Source organism: Dicentrarchus labrax, unplaced genomic scaffold, assembly GCF_905237075.1.
Source record: "Dicentrarchus labrax unplaced genomic scaffold, dlabrax2021, whole genome shotgun sequence".
Taxonomy (NCBI): domain Eukaryota; kingdom Metazoa; phylum Chordata; class Actinopteri; family Moronidae; genus Dicentrarchus; species Dicentrarchus labrax.
Window position 1 is genome coordinate 8802046 of NW_026136702.1, and position 14146 is coordinate 8816191.

Consider the following 14146-nt stretch of genomic DNA (forward strand, 5'->3'; position numbering starts at 1 on the left):
ATTTGAGGCTTGCCAAAAAATTACCATATGAACAAAGACAAAAGCTGTTTTCTTGTGCATTCATCATATGTTTAACTGTATTATATTATGTATTATGTTGTATAGTTATAACAAATGTTTTTCCTACATGATTTAAAGTGATAAAATGCATTTTTCCAAAATAGTAAGACTATTGTTTTGTAGTGCCATCGGGAGCGAATTGAATAGTCCATGTCAGGTGGAATCAATTGGCTGGGCATGGGTTAAAGAGAGTGGTAAGCATAATGATCATATCTGGCTTGCCAGAAAGTTTTATTGATTGCAGTACATATTCTTGATTTTTAGCCAAACATGGGTGACTTTTGACCTTTTTAGTCCTTTTTAGTATGAGAAGAACTTAGCTCCCGCTTTATCTTGATTTGATTTTCTCCTCATGACCAAAACCAGATGAACCCAGTTTGAGCTGGATTGTTCTATTTACCATCCATGGTGAATCAGTTGCTAGAGTACTCCATACTGGGCTGTATCCTCAGTGTGTATGCATTACACACTGCCCCCTCATATGATGATTATTTATAGAAACAGTACCTCACAAGCCAAGACCCAGATTAAAACTACATTTTAAAAAAATCAACCTTTTTAACTGTTTAATTAAATAATTGTAATTAGTGTGTGTTCAAAACTACATAACAAAAACCCTACAGTTGGTTTTTTGGTTACATCCTATCAGACAAATGTGTACATATCAACACTTTGCCATTGCAGTCAATTCCTGATTAAATAGTTATTTCTCTTTTGCATAATGCTCTTGCATATTTTCCTTTCTGTCACTTATTAATTGTCCAAACAACCCATTAGCTCATCTCCATGGCAATAAAAGTCCTTATAACCATGCCTTTTACCACCTCTCACATCGCAAACACATTAACTTGAAGACCAGTCAGTGTTATAAATAGACATAACACTGACTGGTTTTGTCAGTGTCTATGCACATATCAGCTGTTACTACTACTTGCAAGCCATCTAATGAGTCCAAACTAACATTTGGATTCCATCAACAGACATGAACTCCCGCAGAAGAATGAAACTACAGTGGTCAAGTACTGATACTAAATAGGAAATCAACTTACTGAAAATGTAAAAGCTTTGAAATGAAATAGTTAACCTGATGTGGCTATTGAAAGTAATCAGATTACTGCATGTAATGCTGCATGTAATGCTGCATGCATCATACTGTATGATAATTTACATATTGTTCTCTCGCTCCCTCAGACACATTCAGAAATGACTCAGAGATACACATTGAATCACACTTGAGTTCACACACACATCTAAAAATCAACAATCAAATCTGTTTCATGTTCAATTCACAAACACAGTTTTATTTAAAAACAGAAAAAAAACATATTACGAATGGATGACCACGTACTGTTGAAATTACCTACTAGGAAGTTTATTACCAAGCCCCTAATAGCTTAGGAATTATAAATTATATAGACTTTTAACATTCAAACTTATCAGTGAGCTGGTTAAGATGCTATAGAGTTGTGCTGTACCTAATGGCTCTATCAGCGCAGAGATGAAAAGATGTTGCCAGATATAAATAGAGCGACTGGGTTCGTTTCAGAAGGTTTCCTTGGAGAGGAATAGGAAATTAGGTGCTGGCTGCATACATTACACCAAGAGCTTTGCGTGGGCTTGGGCGTTTTCACTTCACATAAGCATTGTGAGTCACTACTCTCCATTATTATTCACCATAAATCCATCCTACAGATCTACTACTCAACAAACATAGAGCTGTTATACAACCCATGGCTTGATTCCAGTGCAACATTTTAACAGACTTGTTATTTACCATTCAGTGTAGGTTATTTGTCAAGGAAATTGTGTAGGCCTTACATTATTCACAAGCCTAATTAAATTAGAATTTGTCTGCCTGTGTCTGCCAGATTTACTGCCTTAAACAAATCTCATCCCATGCACTTCAAATGGACACCACACAGTAAACATTATCAAGGTTAACTTGTTATGAAGTCAACACTAATTAGCCATTTTGTCCATGGCTTTTAGTTGTGCTTCTTTGCGTTTTTACATGGTGTGTGGTAGAGGGCCAGGGTTACGAAAATGAACTGAATTAAGGAGATGGGGTTTGATGCGTTAATATGACATTTGATGGCACACATCTCAGTCAAAGACCTTGGTTGTCTAATTTGCATAAAATACAGCATGGCAAGCTTATGTACACAACAAAACTGCCTTAAAATTCAAAACATCTCATTTGCTTTTAGATACTGCATCTTAAGTAAAGAAATTAAACTGTTATAGCACCAGTCTGCAATTGATGTACAGCCCAAACGTCACATGGTACACATTCCAACTGCTGCTTAGTTGAATCCACATGGTCCACACTCAAATAGAGACAGTGTGTGCTCTTGTACATGGGCACAGTTGGAAATCATGGCAGCTGCACCATGGTAAAACATGCCTTAGGGTAGACATGAAGGTTTGTGCTGTTAACGAGGCTGTATTATGGAATATATCAGTTGTCTAGACTTGAGGGTGTTTTTCGCAGTCATAGGGATCATTGAAGTGTAGGTGAGTCATGAAGCCGGTTCTCATTGCTGTTTCACCAATTTTGACATGATCACATGATGATGTTGGATCATTTAAAGCAACATTATGCAAGAATTGGTATTTTTTGTGGTTTAGCGCCCCTGCTGTTTTGAAATTCACTTACACCTCTGTCATAAATATGAACAGCTGTGCATTTATTATGATCAGATTACATCAAGCAAGTGCAACAACACAAGACAAAGCAAGCCAGCTATTATTACCTATAGTCCAACAGCAAGAGCCCCAGCTCGGCGGCTGGATTTTTATTTCGCAATGCTCTCTCCAACGACTAAAAACCGGTCCAGGATTTACTCTTATCTGGCGTCTTGCTCGTTCACTCTCTCTTTTTCTCTTCTTAGCTTCCTCTATCAATGACCAGTCCGCACCAAGCTGGGTCCCCCGTACCCCCAGGCCTGTAAACCCACTACTACTTACCCACTCCCCCAGTGTTCTGGTGAGCTCCCAGTCTGGACACGTCTAACTGAGCTTACTAACTGACGGTAGCTACAGTTAGCAACACTGTTATCATCTGTCCATCAGGAAACTCTGTAAATCACAGGGAGTTAAGGCAGAGCAGCCAGTGGACATCGTTTTTGTAACTCTTAAATATATAACGGTAACAGCATCAAAATTCTAGTTAATGGTTGGGCTGTAGTTTATTTACTGCAAAATACTGGGACCGCCACGGCAAAATCTTTGCCCCCACAGCAGAAAAAAAAAAACCACAAACATAAACAAAACATTCCACAATCAATCATCTGATCCACTTCCTCAATAACAACACATTTGTCACTCTACCTGATCCCTAGCCCCAAGGAGATAAAGAGGGAAACAGGTGATGCCTGGACGCGGGCGATAGAGGTGACATGACCCAGGACCAGATTATCATAGTTAATAAAAATGCAGTGTAGTAAGGATACAGCCATTTAATACTTGAGACTTTTATAACGCAGACCTACCAATGAGCATGTAACTCACGTTGGATCTGTTCATATGAGTCATGAAGTATGAAGAATCCAGTCTGCAGCATTGTTCCGACACTTTACTGATAAACCAGAGAATTGTAGGATAACATTGTGCTGTTTGTTTAAATACTTTTATTATATTTTAACATTATTAAATTAAAACTCCATATTTTTAGAACAAGCTCTAGTTGCCAGATCTATTGTATAACCAAAACACACATCCTATTGTACAAATTGCCCACAAGTGTCACTCACTGTACACCGGCAGTAATAGCAGCTACCAGTAAAAACTCTCTCCAGGGATCTGTCTAACCCTAATGTCTGTTACTTGGATTCAGTGGGACATTTGAAAGACTTCTTCTAAAACACCTCAAGGTTTTTTGTGTGCACTAGAACTTTTTTTTGTCAGCTGTTTTTAAAGGTATATAATAAATATGGTATATAATAAAGTAATGGAGAATGCCCCATGGAAAATCTGTGTTTCTGGTGTAGTCTGGCTACGTGCTACTACTTTGTTGTTAATTAAAGAGGTACTGGTATCTGATGTGAAAATACCCAGGAGACACTGGTAATGCTCTCATAGTGGATGGTCACTGTCAGACTTTTCATGGCCAATCTTCTAACAATATCTGATAGCAGTAGACAGGGGTCGGTATTTTATTAAAGATAAGCACTTTCACAGTGGATTTAATGATCTTTTTTTTTCTGTACTAGTGTCATAGAGCTTGTGTGGTCATAGTTTTCCCAAGACACTTCACTAGACTATATCAGTCTCACAAAAAGGGCGATGTGGCAACTTTACTATTCATCAGTTCAACAGCATCTAAAAGGCAAGTGCCTACTGGGAGTAGCATTAAAGGGATTTGTAAAACACAACCCCAATGGAAATGAGTTTTGTCTACAAAGGTATACTGTGAGAACCTGGAGGCCAGAATAAAACCACAACCAGCTGAAAGAATCTTCTTAAAAGAAAATATAAGGGAAGCAGTTATCCTCTCTTGATTGTAGAGGGCTCCTGTTGGAAGTTTTTGTTCTTCCTAGCAGTGACTCTCCGCTGAGGCTCTGGCCAGGAGGCCTAAGTCATCTTGCCTGACCAGCACAGATGTTCCACTTTCCTCTTAATGAGGAGCCTCAGCAGGGAGTGCCAAACCTGATAGAAGAGCAACCTGAAAATGGGAGAGTTAGGGTAGAGGTTGGGGTGAGGGTTACTGGCCGACAACCACAACAAATGAAACAAACATAGCATAGAATCACTCAACACAGGTTACGGTACAAGGCAGAGTTACATGAGATTTTGACTCCTGTACACAATGTACGCTTGGGTGTCCTTGCTCAGTTGCAAGTGTTTGCACAGAGAACAGTTTTCACATGTTAACTGCTACATACTGGGCTGAAATCAGATTTAGGAACTGTTGTGTATGTCTTCCTGCAGGTAGATTTAACTAAATTGTTATGGACAAAGACTTTGATGTTGAAGCCACAAATAATTGGCATTTTCACACAAATCTTAGGGGATGACAGGGGATGATATCTGTTATAGTCAACATTGCTGCCTCAAAATGCATTTACAGTACACAAATCATAGAATCCGTGCCACATTTGAACTATTTCAGCTACAACTAGTACTAGATATGGAAACACAAAGGTCAAAGATTGCTACAAACTACAACTTTATTCATTAAAGTAATATTATATAGTGGTAATATGGTATAATAAAGAAATAAATCTCACATAGTCAATTCAAGTCATTTTCAGATAAACAGAGGATACCACTACAAGGACAAGTGCACAACAGTTGAAGTAATGAACCAGACCTTCTGCTGGCTTGTAAAGCAATTCACATGCAGAGACATTTCAAAACAGACGTCTCAAAACATTATAACATTTTATTAAGATTGTAAAGTCTCTTTTCAAGATTTGTAATTCGTAATTAATAATAATTTAAGGTTGGATGTCAATGTTCATTTGCAAAAAAAGCAGTAACAAAGTTTATTAATGCCACATTCCTAAATCTTTTTTATTCAAAGCCTTTTTGAAATTCCATTTGAGTTGATGATTAAAAGTAATAATGTCTTATATTTTTGTATTTACATAATATAGAGAACATAATGTCACTGTAGCACTTAATGTTTTAGATTTATTTAATACCTCATAATATATTACGTGATTTTCATCTGTATTACAATGTGCCTATGCCCATACTACCTTTTCACAGGTTTTCAGTGATAAATTGCCATATTTCAGTGTTAAAAGTGAGCTATTAGGATAAGAGGACAATCTGTTTGCCTCTAGTCTATCGCATGAAGTGGAGAAATATGATTCTTGCAATATAGTGAATTAATTCAGAAACATTGTGTGGTCCCTTTACATGCAAAAACCATTTGGTCTCCATGGCTCAGAATATCCCCAGAGGTGTTCCTGGCCAGATGGAGAACAAACCCCTTTATTTGCATGGCATGCTACACTAGCCTTCACCTTCCACAAGATTGAGATTGTGTCCTACCAAACAGTTGGATAATGAGCTACTGTGAAGCTGTGCCAACAAGAGAACTGACACATACTTAATATGATATTGAAAAAGATGTGTTGAGAACATGTGTTGCCAAAGATGTGTTGAAAAAGCCTATCCTCGTTGTATTCATTTTAAATGATTATCCTTTTTTATAGAAGAGGTGGACAACATGACTTATAGTAGATGTGTCTCAATTTATAAACCAGCTGCCCTGGCAGATGTATGTAAATATTACTGATCTTTTTCCTTTTCTCAGCACTGTTTACTGATATTAAACATAATGCACTTTAACTTTTGTCCCTTCAGTACTAAATAATACTCCAAATTAACTGAATTTACAGTATTTTCTGTGTTTTATAGTTCGCTATCCTAGATTAACAAGATGTAATATTTTAATGCATTCCCAACCATCACATTTCTGTCCAGCTTTGTATTAGTTCATAAGATTTTTTATAACATTTGTAATAACTCTATTTAAGTAGAAAAGTGCCACGCTCAGATTAAAAATCTTTTTTACAGGAGTGCCCAGGCTCAGATACTGTTGCATCAGCATGTAGAACATAAAGGTTACGTATAACGCAGACTATATATAACTATAAAACAAAAAAAAATGTTACTAATGCTCAGTGTAACTAAACCAATATACTGTGTCAGTAAGCCTCAACAATAACCATTCTCCACAAAGTATAATTACTGAGATCAAAGATATTTCAAAGAAAGAAGCTGTTAGTGACTGCACTGTAGGCCTATTTTAGGCAAGTTTGTAGCAAGTAAATATCAGCTCTATTTGGAGAGGTACAGTATTATCAGGTCCCATATTCTGAAAGTGAGGCAACAAAATATTAAAATGTAGCAGGTGTTCAGTCTCAGTATGAGAGCGTGCCCCTTCAGTGAGCAAAGGTCTCAGCACGCTAGTGATATTCCATTGCTAAGGGCAAAAGGTGGTCTTTTCTTCCATTTTAGCTCTGAAACCTCTGTTTCTAGGCCGAACAACAGCTGCATCAAAAAGGGCAGAAAAAAGAATTAATGAGCAGATAGTGGTATCACAGATTTTCCCTTTATAAAAATTCTCAGTCATCAGTAGATTCTAACATATTGGTGTTTAACCCCTGAATGCTTCCCAGCAGGTAAAAATACCCAAATGGTCTCTATGTAAATCTGTGGAGATGGGCCACAGAATATACTCATTTTATGTAGCATAGCCAAGGGCATAGGTTTAGTTTCAGATTTTGGGGGTCACAATGAAGTGTACTGTATATGAATTATACATTATAATATACAAATTGTGTAATAAAACACGTATTGTTATCAATTAATCAAAATATGCTTAAACAAAAGTATGTTTTTTCTTTTCTTTATTTATTTTTCCATCACTGATTGTTGTTTGCTGTTGGCAAAGCTGCCAGGCTATGGAGAGCTCCAGCAAGCTCCACCACTCAAATGGCTAAAGGCAGCCTGTGTGTAGCCGAGAGGCAAAACTCACAGCAAAAAACAGTCACCAAAGCACTCACTACATTTCATGAAGCTTATTGCTGTAAGCGAAGGGAAGCTGCCAAAGGCGACCTAGATGAGTGCATCTCCATTTGTATCAAGTCAGAGTACTCTTTCATTTTGATTATGACAGCTGGGCAGTAGAGGACACTGTTAAGAGAGGACATAGTGATTTACTCAAATTTTAAAAACCTGGGTTTTTGAAAATTGGCTGAAGCATTTCCCACACATTTCCCAATGGAAACTATGCCCTTAAGCATAGGCAATATTTGTCATTTTTACTGATAAGTTACTATCGCAATTTTTTTCTGTGTTTAAATGTCAAATTACAGCTTACTAGCTAAGCGGGCATTTAGCTGTTGTTTTTGTTATTTATGGGCAGAGAAAAGACTCAAAAACAAACTCAGAAGCAAAAGCATTAGACTCTTTTCTTGTCACCTGTTGAAGGCAAGCCCACTGTTTGCTCACATTAGCCCTGGTTTGTTCTGCCAACTGTTAAAAAGCATCTAAGACTTTCTGTGACATATGGCAGACAAGTTGATAACTTTTTAGAGTCAAACATGTGGACCGGCAAACCAAAACACCAAGCAGAAAGCTGCATAGAGGTTCTAAGTGGGCGTTCATTCTCAGTGGGATCAGCAATGCTTGCAACCCTTTTACATTGCTGAGTGCCAATTGATTTAATGATTATTATTTTTTAAATATTGCTTAATGGAGCTTTAAAGTTCACAGCACAGTCAGATTTTTCTTCCGTCCACGAGCACAGTTTGTAATTGACGAGGTACAGTGACAGGGTTATGTAGTGTGGATGATATAATAGAGGCACACAATTGGAGCCAACTCATGTATTTCCATTATTTTAGGTCATTTAATGGAGGTGGCTGTCTTTAGCACAGACCTCCGAGACAACACACCTGCACCCAGGCTGCTCCACATGGCTCTTTTCACTTCTCCTTTGAACATGTAGCAGATTTCTGTTTTTACGGTATACCGGCTTTTACATGTAGACAACAGCAAGTCATCACGGGCAAAGAAATACCTTTGTGTGGCTGGCCTTTTCTTATATTGTTTATTTGTGGGTAACAAATAAACAATATAAATATTCCTAAAGACAATATCAAACAATGGCTGATTCATTAACAAAAGATCATCCATTAAGCAGTGCAGTCATGTTACACCATATAAAGTTTAACGTAGCCACTGTTAAAATGAAGGCACAGTGTGCTATTTGTAAATCAGTAAACTTAATAGTTTGAGACAAGTAAAACAGCAGAAAAAGATAAACATCAAGGGAGCACTGTGAGCATTGTTTAAACCAGAGAGTACCTGTGGTTAAGTACTTGCGCACCACTGTGAGAAAGAGGTTAGCGTCTACATTTATGTATAATGTATAAAAATAGGCCCGGGTCTGTAACAGCTGTACAGTAAACAAATTTTGAATAAACTCAGTGTTTAATCATTTTGTGTCTTCATTAGCAGTACTGAAGAGGTGGTCCAGGTGTGTAGCAGTGGGGTAAATTGGCTGCAGTGGCTGGTGTTTACATGCAAAGAGATTTCTATATTTAACCCACTTATTCAAGTAACCCAGTTTTTGGTCAGTGCATGTGAAGGACTCACAAGCATGCTGTACTCCTTGATTATGAGAAACACAGCTTTGATGACTAACTTGATATCTGGTTTGTCTGTCCATTTGTATTTGTTTTCAATTGCCTAAAATTAGCTTAAATTTAGTTTGTTGCACAGGATGGATGCCTACCTGTCTGTGCCAGATGTGTCTGTTTTTACAGACAAAAAATTCTGGAGTCAATAAACTTTTTGGAACTGAAAGCTGTATTACATAATTATCATCATCAGTTATGATTTTGAATAGACAGCACATGAATTATGTAACAGGAATCCAAAAACAAACCAAAGTGTACAGCAATGCTCCATCATCTTCTCTGTGCAGTGATGCATCAGTGTGGCTACATTCTTTGTCCTTTTTTACTTTTGGTTTTTGCTCTCTTTGCAAATGTAGACTGCCACATTTTTCATGTAAAAAAAAATCATGGCAAGCACTAGTACTATAATGTTAGTCTTAACAGTGTCATTAATTTTCCTTGTATTAAAGGGAAGTTCCTGCACAGTCAAAGACAGTAGCATATTGTTATTGCTGACTGGCCACTTTGGGACTGCCAAATAAGGCCATTACAGATATGAAATCTCTTAAGCTTCCTGTGTTCATTTTTTATTTTTTTTTAGCACTGATTTATACATTCAACTAACTCGTGTTGTACAGTTGTGTATATTTATTATGATTATGAAATATATCTTTAGTGCCAGGTAGACAATTTGGCATGTGGGCAGCACAAATGAAAACTCAAGAGGAGTTGAGGAGTGCAAAACAGAAAATGTTCAGCCTCTAAGGAAATTTCAAAGCAGTTGGCGCGGTCAGATTTTGGTCATGATGCGTTGCATCCCTGCAAGAATTAGCACAGTTCCGGCTGTCATTGTGCACGACCATAATCATGCTTTTAGGATTACTTGTAAACCATCATTGGCAGTGATATCAAAGTCACTGTCATCAAACATTAAATAAATATTTAGGGATTTAGTTTTATATTCAGTTTCCTTCTTCTCCACCTTATTAGCAACAGCAACTGCTGCCATGAAAGTAGTAAATTATATTGTAGAAGCCTTGGACACCAATACTATTGTACTTTCTTTTTTATTGATTTTTCCAAGGCATTTGATACTGATGACCATGGCATTTTATACCAAGGATGATTAGATATAGGCCTGTCAGACATAGCTGTTGGTTAGTTCTCAAATTACTTTTCCAACCGTAAGCAGTGTGTGCAGTTCAGTTGTCTGTCCTCCAGGTTTCTTAATGTTACCAAAGGTGTGCCACAAAGTTTAGTTTTAGGACTCATCCTTTTCACTATTTATGTTAATGACGTTGGTTGAAATGTTAATGCATCTTTAAATCTTGACATTTGAACATCTGCATTTTGTGTTTGGCACTATTCAGTCACCCATGTTCCACCTCAGACTAGTGTTAAATGTAGACAAAAACAAAAACAAAAAACAACTATGGTGCCAGGCAGCTATTCTTCATGTCTGCACTATTGAGATTGTGACCATCTACAAATATTTAGCCATCATAACTGATGAAAGCCTTTCTTTTAAATTTCATGATAATCTTTCATGGAAATTCAAGTTAAAATTGGGCTTTTTTCTAAGAAAAAAATCAGTTTTTCCTTTAATGCTAGGTAATCGCTGGTTTCTGACACTTTCTTGCCTCTCCTGGTCTGTGGGGATGTTTGTACATGAACGCTTCAGCTCACTCTGTTCATCTGTTGAATGCTGTCTGTCTTGTACAAAGACAAACTTAAAAATCTGACTACCACTTGGCACTTTTGCACTTATGACTTAGGATTTATGTTCTATTTTGTCCCTGTTTATCTGTAACTTTGTGTGTTAAATTCGAAAATGTATTTTGTATGAGTATGCATGGTCTGAACTATGTGTGAGGTGCACTCACATTCTGTTGTTATATATACCAGTTTATGTGTGGGACATGATGTAAAGTATGCATATTTTTTTGTGCAAACACATCATTTGGTCATCAAGTCCCGATGATTAGAGGAAGTTGTTGTGATTAGAGATCAAAGTTTTAAATGCAAGCAGAACTCCATTGTATTTGTGTAGTGTGTTGTGTCATAGGAAAAATTAAACAGATTAGAGGAATCGACAATTTAAGACCAGAACTCGGCAAAGTTCAACTGACAGAAAACTTGGAGTGATACGTTTTGGTTTTTAGAATGAAAGTCATACAAATATTAAGCAATCAGTGATGTCTGAGATTTGATGTACTGGCAGCAGACAGATGACACCACAGACAAAGACCGTAATCTATATTGTATAAGCTGTGGATCATTTTAAGCAGCGAGCCCCCTCTGAGAAATTGTTACATCAGACTGACAGCAACTTTGATAAGGAGACTATAGTCACAAATGTATTTGTAGTCCAAACCAAATTCATACTGTTAAAATGAAGACATCACTTATATTTCATTTGAAATGTGATATAAAATGTCCATCAAGGTTAGTTCACTATCCACAGGGGATTACCCACAATTTCTTCTCCTCTGAGACATTCACTGGCAGGAGCAGTGATCACATACTGTAGCTCCAGCCAGATGATGGAATGACTACGTAAGGATGCGCCTTGGGTATCCCTCTCTGTACTCTGTCAAAGAGAAGCCTCAAGTCACTGCTAGTGGCAGAAGATGCATTACGTTGTGGTGACATTCGAAATAGTCCCCAAGGTGCTCCACCATTGCTTTGACTGACAGACCAGCTTGGGAAACCTGTGCTGTCCCATAATTCACCAGATGCTCTGTGCTCTCTGTGGTCTCGTGGATTCCCTCTCATCCCATGAAGCACGGAGCTGTGTCAGTGCCGCTGTCTCACTTTTTTGCATTAGCATCATACTAGTTGTATTGGAAATTTGTCTTTCTTTATTGTAAACATAATTATATACAATATAGTTTATTCAGCTGATTAAAAATGCACAGAGAGGGTTGCTTTGAGAGCTCCATTCGATTGTTAGACAGTTTTTTTATTGAACAACAGTCAATAATCAACAGTACTGGGCTTCATTTGGCTGAAAAGCAAACCACAAATAATGGCTTACAATTGCTGCATCTGTGTGCACTAAGAAATGTATGTTCTGTATAATTTTCTGCCGCAGTAGATTTGGAAAGTAATCAAATGAAAAAAATATTATTATATATAGGGTATTATAGTCTCTGATCACCTGATACTACCACATTACGCACAATACAGGAAATCTGCAGACCTTAATAAATATACATGATATTAATCATGTAGTATCAGTAGATAAAAGGTGTGTGTATGTGTGTGTGTGTGTGTGTGTGTGTGTGTGTGTGTGTATGTATATATATATATATATATATATATATATATATACACAACAAGATTACATGTACTTGTCTGAAAAATCATCTTATACCTCATCATTGTTAATAAACTCTTAGTACTCTCATCTGAGAATTTATATGTACATGAGCCAAAACACATTACAGTTCAAAAATATATTTAACTGTAACTTGAACATAATGAGACAAGGAAACAATAACAGCACTAACTCTCATTAGAAGCTAGTCTTATTAACGCTTTGTATGCTTGTATCGCCTTTAATTATGCGTGGCAGATGGTGCTCTGCAGGGACAACACAGTAGTAGACTGGAAGTCTAAACTCAGAGTTTCATAGTAGAATTGTGCAGGAAACGGTATCTTTGTATCGTTGCTCATACATGACGTATGCAGTGGCAGAAACACTCACAAAAAGCTGGAAATCAATGGTATAGAAAAATGATGGCCATAAAGAATCAATTAGCTAGACTTGATTTATCATGCTTGGATGTTCAGGTCTGAATGTCATATCTTTAATTTTACTGTCTGAAAGTGCATTTTTTTAAAATCCTTTTTAGACCTTTTAAATCAGAATTTAAGTCTGATTAGTTGGAATATTGCCTTTTATACTTATATACAGAAAATTGCGCAACTTATTCAGATGTATACGGATTTAGTATTGGAATTTTAAAACAGGAAAATTCAGACCACATGAATAGAGACTGATGGTTTTCAAAATAAAGTTTTTGATCAATTCAGTGGTATTTAAATTTATGCATATATCCAGCAGTGATTTAATTTCACAATTAGGTTTTCAGTTGCTTGTATAATTCAATCTTTATGGCCATTATTTCTCTCCATAGAATTGTGCATTAGGGGTTCATTTTTAATATTTTATTCATTCATGATTTTTTTACTTCATAAAACTAAGTCATTTAGTTTGAGTTCTTCAGCAGAAAGCCCATCTTATGGAACAGACCAAGACCAAGCACCAGAGGAATACCTCCGACAGGCAGAACATTACAAGCTCCCAGGCTGCCTTCAAAAGTACAACAAAACATCCATGCTGATCTGCTTAGCCATCCTGCCCCTCAACCCCCTAATGAACAAGGGCAAAAGAGCTCTTGGGCTTAGCCTCTCCCTCTTACCCTAACTTAACAAGATGTCCCCCTACTCGCTCGCTTTCTCTCTCTCACAGACACATGCACGGTCGCGCACACAGACGCACACCCCCCAAACCCCAAACCACTAACCCTCAGACCAATCTGTCTGTGGCACTAAAGTATTATTAGACTTACACACTCTCAAAGGGGAAACAGTGAGTGCTGAGAGCTGGAAGATGAGATATGCTACAGGGGCTACTAGTTCCATTAAAATGGCATTCACTGGGGCCTTTGTTATCATCGGCCCTGACGTTTTCAGGATGTAGTGGGGCTTGCCGATCCATGACCATCTCATTTATCTTTCAGGATTTGAAGGAAGTTGGTGTGAAATTGACACCAATGAGTGTAGCTCAAATCCATGCCAAAACCAGGGCGACTGTGTGGACCGGGTCAACAGTTACAGGTAAAGAACGTTATCCATAACCAGCTTTTCATTTCAAGGGAGGCAAAAAAATGTCAGGCTTTGTTGTGATGGACTTCAAACATTAGTAAACCAGAGTATCT

The 14146-nt window shown here is 37.4% G+C and overlaps 1 protein-coding gene across 4 annotated transcripts in view; it reads left to right on the forward strand.

Annotated features, from left to right (window-relative positions):
- eys (eyes shut homolog) overlaps positions 1–14146 on the forward strand; it is a 153996-nt gene that overhangs the window by 58736 nt on the left and 81114 nt on the right. For all 4 annotated transcript variants that reach the window (XM_051422200.1, XM_051422210.1, XM_051422219.1 and 1 more), the window contains one exon: positions 13949–14045. In XM_051422200.1, coding sequence (XP_051278160.1) covers positions 13949–14045 — 97 coding nt within the window. The remainder of the gene's footprint in view (positions 1–13948; positions 14046–14146) is intronic.